General features: G+C 37.1%; 1 protein-coding gene across 1 annotated transcript in view; it reads left to right on the top strand.

Annotated features, from left to right (window-relative positions):
• Window positions 1-15,405, top strand: part of TBC1D19 (TBC1 domain family member 19) — a 152,272-nt gene that overhangs the window by 122,017 nt on the left and 14,850 nt on the right. Inside the window, exons 16-17 of the mRNA XM_024745549.1 lie at window positions 10,616-10,648; window positions 14,195-14,304. Coding sequence (XP_024601317.1) covers window positions 10,616-10,648; window positions 14,195-14,304 — 143 coding nt within the window. The remainder of the gene's footprint in view (window positions 1-10,615; window positions 10,649-14,194; window positions 14,305-15,405) is intronic.

Here is a 15,405-nt window from a genome sequence, read left to right on the forward strand (position 1 = left end):
CAGGCAGAAATGAAAGCTGAAGTTCTTCTCAGGTCTTTTCTAGATTCCCCTCATTACAGAGGAGCTTTTCAAAGCCTTTATCCCTCCATATTTATGCCTCTCCAATCTCTTCCTTCCGAGGCTTTTCAGTCTGCCTAGTCCTTGCCCCATCTGTTATCCCTTGCTGCCCCAGGTGGCTAAGGCTAATACATTTGCTTTTATTAAAAAATAAATAAATAAATCTGATAAATATCACCTGGCTGGCCACTTCAGCCCAATCCCTCAGGTAGCTACTAGACAGGTCAAAACACACAACCACAATTTTTTGATTCAAGATCTATATTGCCCCTCTGGCATGAGAAAGCTGCACCAGGAATGTGGACAGTTGTCTTTATAGCCACCAAACTAGAGAGTGGGGGGTAGTAGGTGGGTAAATTAAAATACCACAATCTTCTCTTTCCAAAATTCCATAGCATCTTTCTTTATTAAGTATTTCCTTGGTTGTTGTAAGTTTTTTATTAGATTCCAGAATTCAAAAAAGTTGATTCTAACAGTTCTAGCCAGTTTAACCATTGCTATAGCGGAGGGATGGTGTTTTAGACTATTTCACTCTTCTCAGTGACATCTCTCCTCCAGTTCCTGATGAATATTTTTAAAAGATCATCCTGACTACTATGTAGAATAAAAGCATAAGCTCCAAGAGAACAAGGACCTTAATAGTTTGATGACCAATATTATCTAGCATCTAGAATCATGCATGGCATAAAGTCACTGCTCAGGAAACATTATTGAATGAGTGAGCTAAGGAATGAGGGAATGAATGTAGAAGGATATAGAGGAGCAAGAATAGAAGCAAGGAGGTGAGACTTATAGGAAAAATATACATAGATCTGACTGAGGCTTAAATAAACAAACATCATAATTTGCTAATACCATTTGTTTCCTACAAGACAAAATAAGTAATTGCTAGTGAACATTAGGGAGAGGACTGTTAGGACTCCAGAGCAGTGGTTCTCCAGTAAGGGCAATTCCACCCCCTTACCCTCCAGGGACATTTGGCAATGTCTGAAGACACTTCTGGTTGTCAGAGGGGAGGGATATACTACCAGTATCTCCTGGTTAGAGGCCAGGGTTGCTGCTAAACGTCCTACAGTGTGCAGGACAACCCCTTACAACAAAGATTAGGAAAGGCTCTTGGAAGAAATAACAAAAATATATCATTTTAAATCTGCCTGCAAGTGTCAGGTTGATAAATAGCAGTGTACTTTGTTATCTAAATTAATTAAATAAATTAAAAACATCGCATAATCCAAAATTCATGTCATGTGTAACTTTGGACATAAATTGAAAAACTAATTATTTAAAGTATCATTTCTAGATTGATATTTAAACATGGTTATGTTCTGATGTTTTGGGAACTTTTAAATACTAAATTTAATAAACTAACAAAGTCATATTCTGAAGTTCCAATTCAGAAAGATAACAGAAATAGCTAGAAAACAATTTGACCATTGTCCTAATCCCTATGCTTACTGACCTGTAGGCTACATGTGAAATGAGAATAAACAGAGGAAATGATTATTTCAACATTGAATTAAATAAATTGTACTAAGTAATCCCAAATGAAAGAGTGTAAAGATTTGCTTTCAACTGGAATGATGTTAAAGTGAATCAGATGTGAGAGTTATGGTACAACTATAAACGCTAAGTATTAATAGAGACAGTGAGGAAATGAAGGGAAAATATTTAGTAAGTGTAAAGCTTGTTGATATTTGGGGTGTTTTCTGAGTCATATTTACTATTTATATCTCATCTAGTTCAAGATTTATTTTTGTTGATGATGTTTACCATTCTGGACTATGTCAAAGGCCCATTAAATCATTACTTTATAAAGTTATTTCTATTGAATGGAGTAGGCAGTTAATATTTTAGACTTTCTTCAGTTAGATAGAGGTAGGCTAGGATCTTAAAATAATCACTCATAGCAGGCTTGTAGAACTCTAAGGCCAGATTAACGATGGTGTCCCAAGCATCCCAATGCCTCTTGGATGAAGGCCAGGTGGATGAAAACTTGGCCCTTGAAAGACTGAAGTGGTGAGAGGGAAAGGAAAGGATTTTGAAAAACTGGTCAAGAACATGACAGCCTCTGAGATCAAAGAAATGTTTTAGGTGGTATGTGCCCTGGAGTGTTAATGAATTCACTGCTTCTTATGCCTCCTACGTTTGTTTGCCAGAATCTGACATTGTCCTTCTTCAACAGAGCAAACTATGTACCCTCTTCTGGAATCCTAAGCCCTGGTTAATCTTGATTAAGCAGAAGTGAACCTTTATTTAATACTGACAAAATTTTTTTTTTCCTTAGGTTTAAGCTGATACTTAAACGTGGTACTCTCCCTTCTGAGAGCATAAAATAGCTATAGTTAGTGAGCACCTGCTGTGTACTGAATACTGTACTAGTACGCTTTAAATACATTAACTCGTTGGTGCTTTAGTACAACCCAGTGAAGTTAGTAGTATTTATCTCCATTTTCAAAAATGAAAATAGAGACTCAGAGAGTGTTGGTAACTTTCCTGGAGGCACACAAGACTCGAATGCATGTCTGTATGACTTTGTGGGCCATTTATAATTTCAACACTGAGTTATTGAGAACCTCCTGTCCTATATGTTAATTGCTTATTCATAAATGAATCTAATACTTTAATATCTTATTTATAAGCTGTGATTATACTTATAAATGCTTGAATTTCCATCACTAACAACATATATTGAACATCTCACTTGAAGAAAATACCATGCTGGATGCTGAAGACGATACACAGTATGAATTGTGGCCCTTGCCTCAAATAGCTTATAACCTAGCTGCTTATAGAGCAGCTATAGATTTCAAGACTTGGGGGAAATATGGTGAAAGTGTGATTAACCATGGGTCATGGTTTTTGGGTTTTTTTTGCGGTACGCAGGACTCTCACTGTTGTGGCCTCTCCCGTTGCGGAGCACAGGCTCCAGATGCGCAGGCTCAGCGGCCATGGCTCACGGGCCCAGCCGCTCCGCGGCATGTGGGATCTTCCTGGACCGGGGCATGAACCCGTGTTCCCTGCATCGGCAGGCAGACTCTCTCTCAACCACTGTGCCGCCAGGGAAGCCCTACCATGGGTCATCTTAATACATGCATCCCTTTTGCTTCTTGGCAGTTCACGAATTCATTCACTCTAACCTTCCTAACGAAAAGTGCTCTGTCCTGATTAATGTATTCCTATACTTAGGACATCTTTAATTAATATTTATAGAAGATGAAAATAATAATAGTAAGGTCTTCATTTCTGACTACTTTAACATGCTTGTTTAAAGGTTTCTTCAGTACTTAATAGAGGAAGGAAAAAGTGTTTTTGCGTAAGAATATAGGGGTTTTGTATAATAGCAACCTGTTTTGATATTTACTATTTAGAAAGATGTAATGTATACTTATATTTTTGTAAGGTATCAAAATATGCCTTCTATTTATGAACTTATTTTTCTCTCTTAGTTTTTCTTTCACATGTCAACATGATTAGGCGAAGATGAACTTTTAAAATTATTTGTTGAAAGTTTATAATCAATAAAGGAAATAAAATGAAGCCTCAATTAGGGAAGATAGAAAAAAGATGGGTGTTCACAAGAAGAAAAAGGGACTCAACCAAAGATAGAAACAGAGAGAGAAATTAAAGAAGAAAGATGGTCTTTGGACCCTCCTAAGTATTCCATTGAACTAGAGCTGGTGGCTATAGTGTCATTAGGAATATTGACTTTCAGTGTGTGTATCTAATCTGGTTTTGAACTTTTTTGTTTTTAGAAAGCAAAAAACTTTTAAGTTGGTAAAGAATCTTAACCTTTGGAAGATTCTCATATGTCCAGTTTTCTTCACGTCTCACAAATTTTTCTGTATTTGCCCTAGACATAACTGTTGAACATAGAACTCTACAGTTAGATGATATTTCAGAGACAGTCTTAGTCCCTTTTAATGACAGCCAATTACTGAAGCTCAGGAGGTTTGATGACTTTGCTAAGGTTACCCAGCTGGTTTCTGATAAGCCCACAGTGGAATCCTGATCTCCCGACTAGAGACCAATAAATTTCTTGCTCCTTCTCTATTCATCATTAACTTACCCATCTACCCATTCATTCATTCAGCAAAACTATATTCATTATCAACTATGTGGCAGCATAAAATGCATGCAGAGATGAATAAAACATATTTCCCATCCTCTGGAGCAATCTGTCAAACAGCTAACGATAACACTAAACTGTGAAATTATAGTGACGGAAATGTGAACAAAGTGCCATGAGAATGCAGAAGGATGAGCATTTAATTATGATTAAGAGGTTTGGTATGTTTCTCTGAGACGTTACTTGTCCTTAGCAAGGTTTTGATAGACATTAAAGCAATTCATGGTACAGAATTACCAAGTTCAAAGCTACCAAAGTATGAAAGTGCATGATGAGTTCTGACAATGATGAATAATCTAGTGTGGCTGTACCACAGTAGGTATAGAGTCAGGTAGATATATCTCAGGTTGCCATCGTGAATGGTTAAGATCAGATCAAGGTTTTGAATTTCACTCTCTAGACACTTAGCCTATATTATAAGGCTAGAATGTGAATTCCACAAATATAGAGAAAACGTTATATTCGTTTTAATCTCTCCAGAGGCTACAGAGTAGGTTTTTAAACACTGATTAATTGTGTGAGTAGGAACTCAGCAAATACTTGGTGGATGGATGAATGGTCAGAGGAAAATCCTCGATAGATGTAGAGGTCTTTTTCATGGTCTCGTCAACCTTTTTAGAAGATAACCTGAACCATTACGAAAGTTTGTTGGAGGGCAGAGAGTGTTGGTAAAGGGATACCAATCAGGAGGCTCTTGCAGGACCATAGGTAATAGTTCATCAGAGCCTGAACTCAGCCCTGGCAGTAGGAAGGAAGCGAACAGTTGAAAAATGGTAGAGGTAGATTCTCTAGGACTGCATATATTCATTCCACAAACATTTAATGAGTACCTTTTATATTCGGGGCAATAAGCTTGCCTCTGGGAATAGAGATAAATAAGGAATCGTTTTTGTACTCAGGTAATTTATTTCACTGGAAGAGAGAAAAACAAAAAATGATTGTATGATAAGAGAATGAAAACATCATTTGTTAAGTACTGACTTTGCATCAAGTGTTGTGCTAGGCATGTAACATACATCATCTTATTTAATTTTCACAACTTCATTGGTATTGTCCTCATTTTGCAGCTGAAGGAAAGTCTGTTCCTAATTTTTGCAGGGTCCAGGGCAGGAGTGCAATTGGAAGCCCACCTACTATAAGTCTAGATTTTTAGAAATTATAAATCAGACTAATAAACTGATAAGTAAAGTCTACTTTGTTTTCTTGTCTTGAAAAATATACCTTTGTAACAGTCTGGAAGGCCAGTTTCAGATTCAGAATTCATAGACTCCTCAGAAGTCCCTAGCTTGTGGTATCCCTCACCCGCTTCTTATCTATGACTCTACCCCACACCTGGACAGACTTCATGCATGTGGACCCACTAGCCTGCAGGTCCAAGCTCTGTTCACATCTTCCACAAATAACCATCCTTCGCCCACCTCTCCATCCTGAGGATAGCACCCATCAAGAAGGTAGCTCCACCTAAGAGGCTGTGCAGACCCTGGAAGCTGGCTAGGAGCCTTTGGGCTGGGAATTTCAGAGTCTTGGGTGTCTGGGTTGTGGTCTGAAAGGAAGGACGTGAACTCTGGGTGAGGGGGATAGTCAGAGGAGGGCCAGAGCAGGGCCTTTACTCAAGGCCCCCTGCCTTGGTCTAAGAGCAGTACTGGATAAGGAAACAGGTTAAGTAAGCAACCTAAGTGTACACAGGTAGAAAGTGGAACCAGAATTGCTCAGGTCTGTCTAGGCTCACAGAGGTGAAAAGGTACCTCAACCAGTCAGGGCAAATCAGCTGATACGAGAGTACTGATTAATGAATGATTGCGGGTAGAGAGTCAGGGGCTGTCAGGGAGATCTTTCTAGGAGGAGTATTGTTTAAAATCTCGAAGGGGGCCTCCTTGGTGGCGCACTGGTTAAGAATCCACCTGCCAATGCAGGGGACACGGGTTCGAGCCCTGGCCCGGGAAGATCCCACATGCTGTGGAGCAACTAAGCCCATGTGCCACAACTACTGAGCCTGTGCTCTAGAGCCCGTGAACCACAACTACCGAGCCCGCGTGCCACAACTACTGAAGCCCACGTGCCTAGAACCCGTGCTCTGCAACAAGAGAAGCCACTGCAATGAGAAGCCCGCACACCTCAACAAAGAGTAGCCCCTGATCGCCACAACTATAGAAAGCCACGCGCAGCAATGAAGAACCAAAGCAGCCAAAAATAAATAAATTAAATAAATAAATTTATTTTTAAATAAATAAAATAAAATCTCACAGGGGTGGGGCTGGGACACAGCTAGAGGTGTAGGAGAGCATGGCCTACAGCCCTTGTCCTTAAGCCCCAGAGGCTGAAGGGTTGGCAATCAGTTTGGCAGGGTTAGAGTTGTGCTTGCGGGGTAGGGAAGAAAAATGAAGCTGCTGATTTTAGACTGTGGCTGAATCCTGAAGAGTTAAGCATTCTTCATCTTAAAGGGACAGGAAAGGAACACAATCACATTTAGGTATAAGGGCTGAGGGAGGACTAGAAAGCAAAGATGACTCAAAGCTTTCTTCCCTGAAGCCTAGGGAGGGAAGGAGTTGTTTACAGAGCTAGGTAGTCCAGAAGGAGGCGCAGGAAACTGGGTTTTTACTGTTTGAGTTACAGGTTAATAATGAGAATACTGGTGGAAGGAGAGAGAAAACAAGTATGACAGAGTCTTGGAAAGTAGCTATATTTAAGGAGTGTGCGGAAGAGAGAACTAGTCCAAAAGACAACAAAACAAAAACAAAAACTGAGCAGCAGAAGTTTCTGAGGCAGGGAGCCTGATCTGCACAGCGTCATCAGTGCCTGGTGGGCTCAAGTTTGAGAAGGAACATTCAGTTGCTAGAAGGCCAGGACACACACAGAGGGGAGATGCCTGGATTCAGCCATCAGGAGTTGGGGTGAGAGGGGTGGAAACCAGTTTAAGGAATTGGGGATATATATAATGTGGAAATGAAGTTACTTTGAATAGTTTTTTAAAAGTTAAGCTTGGCTTCAAGGAAGGAAGAGAGATTAGAGATTTGTTTGATGGGAAAGTAAGGTTCAGGAAAGAAAATGGACAAGTCCCCCGCCTCCTCTTCTTTGGTGTCATTATTATTAGCAAGGGTATTTGTAATATCTTGGGCTGAAAGGTTGCAGTGAAACAGGAGAAACTGGAGAGAGGAGTACTTTGATAGGACCTACCCACGCCTTGCCTCTGCTCCTCCACTAGCAGGGGTGAGAGCCGATGCCACCACTCTCCGCCTTCAGGCCATTGACCTCAGGAAGCTTATCCCCGTTCACAGCAATCGCCATGTGAAGCCCAGGGCCTCCAGTCACCTCTTACCAGGTGACTCTCGTCTGCTTAGCTTCAATGGCTCTTTTATCAGTGAGACCTCCTCCCTCCCCCAGCCTTTTCCTCTCACTCCCCCTTCCCTCCGTTATTTCTCTTTGTGGCACTTATCACTGTCAGACATACATTCACTTATTGTATCATGACTTTCCTGTCCCTAATAAAAAGTAGGCTCCAGACCTCAGAACAGTGTCTGGCACATAGTAGAGGCTCAATTCCTATTTGTTGAATGATTCACACAAAAGGGTGAGGAGGAAAATTGATGGGGCAGGATTCCAAAGCAGAGGTTGGCAAACTTTTCTGTAAAGGGCCAGATAGTAAATATTTTAAATTTTGCTGGCCACAGACAGTCTCTACCACATATTCCTCTTTGTTGTTTTTTAAAATAATCTTTCAAAAATGTAAAATCCATTCTTAGCTCACAGGCCAAACATAGACAAGCCACAGATCTGACCATAACTTCTGTGAGAGAAAGTGAGGGAAACAGGATTAAGAACACAGGTGAAGATGGTAGCTCTGAAAAAGAAAAAGGAAGAAGCATCTTCCTCCGAAGACCTCCCTAAAGGGAAGTGAGAAAACAGATGAAATGTGTGAAGAACGTTTGAGGTAAAGAACAACAAGTGAGAATTTCTGTCAGTGGCATCAGCCTCCCAGAGAGGGGGGAAGTTGAGTGTGAAGCACTTGAAGAGCAGGAAGGTTCTGAAAGAACAGGGTGGCTCATCAAACAGAGATAAACAGGGAAAATGATAAACAGCACAGAATTCAGACACAGTTGGACAACATGAATCTGTGGTGTGTTCTAGAAGACCAGGGAAAAATGGGAAAAGGTAGATCCTGAGAATTACAGCTTGTGAAATTTAAGAGTGATGCAGCACAAAATTCTAAAGGTGGTTGACCTGGCATACTAGTTCAGAATAATGTTGGATTTTCCTCATACTTTTTTTGATAAAATTCCTTCTAGAATCATCAAAGAAATAAGAGCTAATTTGTGAATAATAATATCAATAATTAACTTTTATTGAGTCTAAACTGTTTATTTATTAATGGCTGAGCTACAGTCATTATCTCATTTAATCATTTATGTAGTTCTAGCGTTGTCTCTGATTTACGAGATGAGGAAACTGAAGGTTAGGGGATTAAGGAACTTACCTAAAGGCACACAAAGTTCTTAAACAACAGAGCTAGATGAACCCAACCAAGTCTGTCTGATATCTGGTCTGTGTTCTTAACTTACCACAATAGGGTGCTGATCAATGAATTACTATCAGTATGGAAGGAGGTCTCTAGTGACAAGTTCTGTCCTCACTCTGTCTTTTTTTTTTTTCTGCGGTACGCGGGCCTCTCACTGTTGTGGCCTCTCCCGTTGGGGAGCACAGGCTCCGGACGCACAGCCTCAGCAGCCATGGCTCACGGGCCCAGCTGCTCTGCGGCATGTGGGATCCTCCCAGACCGGGGCACGAACCCGTGTCCCCTGCATCGGCAGGCGGACTCTTAACCACTGCGCCACCAGCGAAGCCCCCTCACTCTGTCTTGTTCAACATTTTTATAGTGCTCCAGATGAGGACATAGATAGTGTATTTATCAAACTTTCCAGCAATGTGGACCCAGGAAGAAGAGGGAATACATTAGATAACAGGATGAGAATCCAGGATTATCTCAAATTGGAACGGTTCACCAAAGAGGAAATGTAATAGAGATAAGAATACAGTTCTTTACTTAGGTCAGAAACAACTGCACAAGTGCACTGTGCTTTAGCTGTGGGGTGTGTAGGGAGGAAAAATGCTTAGAGGCTTTCATCACCTCACTTTAAGGACTGTCGTAAACTATAGCTTGTCCAGAGGAGAATAGAATAGAGAAGGTATTCAGTCTGAGGAACTGTTAAAGAAACTCATAAAGTCTCAGAGCAAAAAAAAAAAAACCAAAAACCAAACCAAAACAAAAATCCCAACCTGGTGGGGATGGGGATGGGGGAGAGAACAGTGTCCTCCAGTATTTCTGAAAGTTTTCATAGAAGATAAATTAGGTGTGTTCCATGTGACCCTTGTGGTCAGAACTAGGAAACATAAGTGGGGATTACAAGGAACCAGAGTCTCACTCCATATGAGAAATAACTCCCCACCAAATTGTTCAAAATTGTAATTGGTTGCATTGCGAATGAATGTGCCCCCTATTGCTGGATGTTTTAGACTGAGACTGAACTATCATTTGTTAGAACTTACCCTAGGTGACCTCTGAAGGCTCTGCCAACACTAAGTTTTTGCCTCTGAACATGTCAGATGAAAGAAGCATTTCTGTGCTATTTTTCAAAAAAGTAAACTCATCTTTCTTTTGTGTTTGCAACCTGATTTACTACTGTGTTAGATATATGGTGGTGTATATATTACAGAACTTCCATTTTGAATCTAAGCTGTACAAGTTCTAATTTTTCACTTAGAGTGTGACAAGATGTTTAGCATACCAAGTTAGGCTTCAAGTATTTTCTTCTAAATGGATGTGTACTTTACTTGTGTATAATTCTTGCCAAAGATTACACTGAATTTGTACCATATTCCTGCCAATATTTTTTCTAAACCACATCCTGTGATGTAATTTGTGGTAAGTTTATAAGGGAATGCATCTATATAAGAGGTGCCTTGAAATGCTCACTTATTTTTTATTTGTGGTAAGTTTATAAGGGAATGCATCTATATAAGAGGTGCCTTGAAATGCTCACTTATTTTTTAACAGATTGAACTCCAGTATACAGGATGAAGTTGCTTCAAGAAGGACTTAATCTATTGACTTTCTGAGACCGTTATAGTTAGTTCTTAAACTTAGTTCTGTGGTCTGCCTTGTTCTGTTTTTTGTAACACATATTCACAGTCTTAATTTTCAACTTTATCAATAGAAAGTTAACTGGATATATATTGAAAACCTCTAGATTGCTTTTCTAAAGGTATTAAAAAGCCTGTCGTTTTGTTGGTGACCCATCACTAAGTCTTTCTGACATGCATGAACAAAGTTGAAGCAAAAATAGGAAACCTCACTATTTTTGGCTTTAATTCTCTAAAGTTTACCTAATAATTCAGTGGGTATACTAATTGAAAAGAAATACTTTTTTATTTTTTTAGGTGTAATCCCTTTTCATGGATTTTCAATGTATGGTAAGTTGGGCTTTAAAATATTCACTGTTTTTATTACACTTTAGAAAATTAAACATGAAAATCACACTTTATATTACATCAACCACACACTTAACAATGTTATTGTGAACATTTTTAAACATTGGATTTGATATCTGTTTATATGTCCAATTAAAAGTTTTTTCAAATAAAGGGTCATCATAATTGCTCAGATGGTGATTGCTTGTCAAATTAGAATTGAACATACCAGGAAAATGGTTCTGTGGTTTTCCATTTTCTAATTCAATGGAACTTAGAGCCACACGTTGATATTTAGTTCTAATAGATGTAATAATTTATTGCTGTAAAAATTTATTTTTACATCTAATAGATGTAAAAATCTAATAGATGTAAAATTCCTAAACTAATTCTCATAAGTCTTTAAAAAAAAATAATAGGTCAGAAAGAATGCAAAGGGAGGGACAACACTGAGTGTGAGTTCATGATTTCTCCAGTCTGGCTGGTGTACACAGCAACAATTACATTGAAGCATCCAGTCATCCTGAGGCACACGTGACAAACGCACGTGCAGGTTTGAGAGCCCTGAGCACCTTTGTGTCCTCACGTATCGTTGAATGAGGAATGCAGGAAGCATAACAAAGATTAGCAAGAGGAAGAATGCTCTATGCCTTAAGTGCCACTTAATTTTTAAATTTTCATGCATTACATATGAGCTTGTTGAAGATTGTTGTCCCAACTATTCCTACTCCCCAACCTTTAGACTAAACAGAAATATACATTAATGTTTACTTTTGTAAAAAGAATCAGCAATAAATTAACACTTTTCTTTGTAAAAAACCCCTCAAGTGTTCAGCATCAGACAGTCATCGTGAATGACATAATGTAAAACCTTTAAAACCAGCATACAATGAAAAGGATTCAGAGTGCCTAGGAATTCTGCATTATGCTGCCCTTGGCTTTATTCTCTTGAGCAACAAAAATTTCATAATGTAACACATAATGTTATAGTGAGGTTCCAGCATATTTCTCTTTTATAAATATGTGAGGAATTTAAAATAGAAAACCTAAAAAGGTTAAGAATATAAATTTTTACCTTTAATAATAAAAAATGTTAGCCCTTTTATTCTTTTATTTTGATAATTCCAACTGCAAGCATTTTTCAAGTAATTAGTTTTTAAAAGGTGTACTTGAGCGATTTGGAGAACAGTTAATAACATCAGGAAGGTTTAAATCTTCTAACAACTCTCAGGGTACAAAATAAATCTTTGACTCCTGCCTATTCACATTTCTGGTTGTTTTAATAGGTTAAAGTTTATACACCCAAGGGGGAAACATTCGCTAAGGAAATAGGTGATGCAAAATGTTTGATATACAGTTTATACTATTTTAGAAAAATATGTTAAGCATCCACAAATACTTTAGAGCAGCGACCACTTATTTAGAACCAGTATACTGGCATAATTTCAACTTATCCCCAGGATCTCTACATAGTACTAGGCCATTTTAGTTTTAGTTACTGTATTTCTTTAAAATTATAATACTTTCCTCTTTTAAAAGTTTATTCAAAACTTTTCTCTAATTTAAACTGGCCTTATCCTTTCCCACATATGTAGATTAATGAAGTTTTTATTGTACGTATAGTATATTATGATTTCATAAATAAATTCCTATAGTGCAGTATTTAATTAGTTAAAAAGATGATGAGCTCATTCATTTTTATGGAAGAACCAAATAGGGAAAGATGCTTAAAATGGAAAATAAAGTCATGTAGAAGATTTTTTACATATTATATGTAATGGACTAAAACTTTTCCATTTCATAGCTATGTAAGGGAATTCAACATCAACAATTGTGGCATCTTGAATAATAACTGATTATAACATTTTCTATGTTATATATGTTTATAGAAAAGTGCTGATTTTAAAATTCTCTTTCATTCCTTCACTGGAAATGATCATTAATGATTACTGAATCTTTAAAATCTTTAGATTCAAATTACAAGTTTTTAAATAACAATAACTTAAGAAGTTAGAGGGGAAAATATGCATCATCACAAAAAGTAAATGAATTCCAAACCTTCATTTTGAATTTGTAATAATACCATGTATTTGTGCCACATTGCTTTTTCTTAGGTTGTTGCAATTAGAATGAGAGTTATTCTTTTTCAATGTATAGAATACCTCAGTTGGGGCTATTTAAATAAGTAGGAATTTATTTTGATAGTAAAATAATTTTTTTAAATTAGTTTTGAAGTGAAAGGACATGGCTGTTAGTTTTTAAACATATATATATATATATATATATATATATAACATAAAGGTCTTTTCCTGTAGATATCTATAACAGGAGGGGTTTTTTTGGATGTATTTAGATATTTACCACCCTAAAATTGATTTGTCTCTCTTTTGCCCTTCAGAAAAGTGAAATTTCTCAGTTGCAATGCTAGTTTTTGATAATTTATTCATCAGTAATACTGCACCGCCATTTATCCCAGATAATCGAATTTTTGTTTTGTCAGAATTTAAAATTTTTTATCATTTTTTTCCTTTCACGTTGTCAAAAGGAAGTGAGCTGAGTTGGCTCATTGGTTTCCCTGCTTACTTAATGCCTACTGCCCTCAGGGCATCACTGACGATATAGAGCCCAAGACCTTCTTACCTGTCTGATCTATATCATAGATGAAATTACCCAATAAATAAGCCACTTTTATTAAATTAATATTTAGGTAATGCAGTTTTATATATCTGCATTATAGTGTATTTATGCTGCCTAAAATTCTTGAGTGTTGAAAAGAGGAAAAGCATGACCACGTTCGCAAGTGCAGAATAATCAGACTGTCAGGTCAGCATCTGATTTTAAAATCTGACTTTCTGACAGTCGGCCATGAGCTGTCTGGTTGAGTTGACCCACCTGTGCTTAACTGCCATGAACTGGGTACAAAAGAAAACTTAATTCAAATTCATTAGAGAAATAAATTCTTAGAGTTGTTTTATTTTAAGCCTATGAAAATTGTCTAGATACATATTGAGATATGCCAATATAGACCAATAGCCTAAACTGTTAATCAAAATTTTAATTTTCAAATTCAGTTAGTTGAAGACCATCGTTCTAAAAGCTAGTCGTAAATCATCTTATATTTTACTTAGCTGACTTCAAAAATTAAAAATTTCAAAAGATCCTTTGTGGGACAAAGTAAAAATGAATTGCCTGATTGTCACTTTCTTATTATTTCAATTGAAAAAAAGAGAGACTTGACTTTATGTAGTTTTTAAAAGTTACTTTGAATTTTCAATATCCCTATATAGTTCCATTGTGTCATTCTTATTCTACTGTTGAGATTATAATATTTTATAATTTACTCCCTTCTTTTTAATTTTTAATGACTCAGTTTTTTATGTGTGCATATATTCCCTTTTCAACATGAAAAAAGAATATATATATGATTCTAAACTTGTCTATGAATGAATATTATTACTAGAAAATATTTATTCTTTCATGTTTTGTGAACTTATTTTTTTAATTTTAGTAGTTCTGCAATATTATTAATTAACTTTTTTGTTCTTTCAGTTGCACCACTTTGTTTTCTGTACCATGAACCTTCCAAATTGTATCAGATATTCCGTGAGATGTATGTGCGTTTTTTCTTCAGACTTCATTCCATCTCTTCTCATCCTTCTGTAAGTTCATAAAAAAAAAAAAAAAATGGATCAAAGCAGACTCTAATCTGTTTTTCCTTTCCTTAAGAAAAACAAATGTTAATTTGTGAGGTCAAGCAACACTTTTCTATGGAATAAATGAAAGAGAAGAAGAAATTGATATTTAAATAGTTTTAGTAATAATTAGAGAGGAAAAAGCCTTTTATCAATTGCATTTAAATTATCTTTTATATGTTGAAAGAAAAAACATAGCAATGTCTGTATTGTTTTCTTTGACAAAGGTGGCTAAGTTCTTTGAATGCTGGTTTCCTCCTCTCTGAAACTCATTTCAGAGTTAATAATGAGTTTCTGTGGTGCTGTAGAGCAGTGTACAAAGCACCTGGGTAGCCCTTGGCTCGTGGCAGATGTTCAGTAAATAGATGGCTGCTGTTTTTATTGTTGTTATGATTATCATCATCATCATCATCTTTTCTTTGTTAATGAAAAATAAACATTTATTTGTCCCTTATTTTTCAATTTGGCTAATTATCAGTTATCAAACTAGATATCTCCTCTGTGTTTATTCAATAGATGGCTCCTTGGCCTTAACATGAAATTCAAAGAGAAGCATACTGGGAGTTGAGTATTTGTATCTGTTTTATTTTGTCCAGTCCTTTATCATATCTTCCTTCCCCCACCCCCACCCTCCTTAGCCTGAGTAAAAGCAGTGTTTATTTTATTTCAGTTATACTTTTTCTGTCTTTGAGCCTGCTTTGGTCTGCTTGTGGGTAACTTGACTGACTCTCCAGAAAAAAAACATTAAAAATTGGAATGTGTCAGGGCTACCAAGTTTCCCAAAAGAGGAGGCTGTCACTGCTACTCAACTAAATAGCAGTTCATTATCCTCCTCCCGCCATTCCTGTGTATTCCTGTTCCACCTTCCTCTGTCTCCACTGTTGCTCTCATACATTGCTAGTGAAAGCAGGCAAGTAACAGAAATCCAGGATGTCACAGATGAACAAATGAAGTACCGCCAATTATCTTGGGTTTCTTCTCTCTGAGACAACTTGATTTAATGCCTATATTGCATGAATATTTAATCTAGAATAACCAAAAATATATTAATAATTCCTTTTTCTTATA

This window comes from Neophocaena asiaeorientalis, unplaced genomic scaffold, assembly GCF_003031525.2.
Source record: "Neophocaena asiaeorientalis asiaeorientalis breed wild unplaced genomic scaffold, Neophocaena_asiaeorientalis_V1.1 scaffold397, whole genome shotgun sequence".
Taxonomy (NCBI): Eukaryota; Metazoa; Chordata; class Mammalia; order Artiodactyla; family Phocoenidae; genus Neophocaena; species Neophocaena asiaeorientalis.